This window comes from Poecilia reticulata, linkage group LG8 (assembly GCF_000633615.1).
Source record: "Poecilia reticulata strain Guanapo linkage group LG8, Guppy_female_1.0+MT, whole genome shotgun sequence".
Taxonomy (NCBI): Eukaryota; Metazoa; Chordata; class Actinopteri; order Cyprinodontiformes; family Poeciliidae; genus Poecilia; species Poecilia reticulata.
Genome location: NC_024338.1, coordinates 27,212,356 through 27,213,956, shown reverse-complemented (window position 1 = coordinate 27,213,956; position 1,601 = coordinate 27,212,356). Strand labels below are relative to the sequence as shown.

Here is a 1,601-nt window from a genome sequence, read left to right as displayed (position 1 = left end):
TGGTTGAATGGTGGTTGACAGTTGATCTCCAGTAGCAGTCAGCGTTACAGTGTGTCTGAAAAGGCCTCTGACTAAAGACTGTGCTGTGTGACGGTCTCATGCTAACAGCTGAGCATTCAGAAAGCAACATGTCATGACATCATCAGCTGCTGATCCGGCTCCCTTGCTTTAATCTCCGTCTGGGTGGAGATGTTGGAGTTCGGGATAATGATGGATCCAACTCTTCTGGGATTCGGGGTCAAGGTTCAAGTTTGATCTCAGCTCCTGGTCGTAAAAACCAAACCCCTTGTTGTCATGGGTTTGCATCATAACAACAGTCTTTAACGTTGGCGATGAGTTAGCCTGAAGGTCTGCAGCCCTAGTGGGTTAATCAGTCCTGACACTCGTTTTAGCCGCTGAAGCTAATATAGGAAACTCACACCGTGACCTTTGAACTGCTGACAATTAGCTCTGTGTTTGCTCAGGCTGCTGCTGAAGGCTGGCATCGACATCAACAAGACCAGCAAGTCTGGAACGGCGCTGCATGAAGCTGCGCTGTACGGCAAGACGGAGGCGGTGCGACTGCTGCTGGACGTGAGTCACTGCAGGCGTTTCCGCCGCACTGAATGATTCCTTCCGTATCAGTGAGTTCAATCAGTTCAGGTCTGACGTCTTCACTCTGGCTAGCCCCGCCCCTCAGCAGGAGCCCCGCCCCTCAGTGTAAGCCCCGCCTCCTTATTTGAATATAAGAACAAGAAATAGAAATGGAGGTAAAAAGTAAAAGTCCATGAAATACACAAAGCAGCTTTAACCAAATAAAACAGTAATGAAATAAAATAGGCTCTCCATTAAAAAGTGAATTGTAATTTTTAGTTCATTATTCTATGTATATTTCAGAGTATTTATTACTTATTTATACAATTTTTATTTATTTCATTTTGAATGAACTGATTCTCTATAGATTAGAAGGAAATAAAGCATAAGATAATAAAGAGAAGTAATGAAGTTAGAATCAGTTTTTAGTTCTGATTTGAAGGAACTGACAGCTGACAGAAGGCCGACTTTAGAAATGTCTTTATGTGATTCTTCTATATATCTGGATCTATATCTCTAGATCTATAACTCCACATCTGTAACTGTAGACCTATAACAGTAGATCTGTTCCTCTGCATGATAAGCTGGTTTAGTTTTGGGAACGGTTTGGCGCCCCCTGGTGCTGATCAGCTCTCAGCGGCCATGTTTCTCTGTCCAGGCTGGCGTGGATGTGAACATCAGAAACACCTACAACCAAACGGCGCTGGACATCGTCAACCAGTTCACCACGTCCCACGCCAGCAAGGACATCAAGCAGCTGCTCAGAGGTCAGAGGTCACACATCAGCTGACAGGAGCCCTGCAGGGAGCCTCAGAGTTTTTCACTCCGTCACCATGACTGTCCAAACCACATCTTTACAAATCTGAGTAACATTTGTACAGCCTCCACGTGCACGCTCTGTGCACGCTCTGCCTCCACGTGCACGCTCTGCCTTCACGTGCACGCTCTGCCTCTACGTGCACGCTCTGCCTCTACGTGCACGCTCTACCTTCACGTGCACGCTCTGCCTCTACGTGCACGCTCTGCCT

The 1,601-nt window shown here is 46.7% G+C and overlaps 1 protein-coding gene across 1 annotated transcript in view; it reads left to right on the top strand.

Annotated features, from left to right (window-relative positions):
- The window catches only part of LOC103469471 (CASK interacting protein 2), a 54,752-nt gene that overhangs the window by 36,896 nt on the left and 16,255 nt on the right, over window positions 1-1,601 (top strand). The window contains exons 12-14 of the mRNA XM_008417166.2: window positions 465-573; window positions 1,232-1,347; window positions 1,455-1,548. Coding sequence (XP_008415388.2) covers window positions 465-573; window positions 1,232-1,347; window positions 1,455-1,548 — 319 coding nt within the window. The remainder of the gene's footprint in view (window positions 1-464; window positions 574-1,231; window positions 1,348-1,454; window positions 1,549-1,601) is intronic.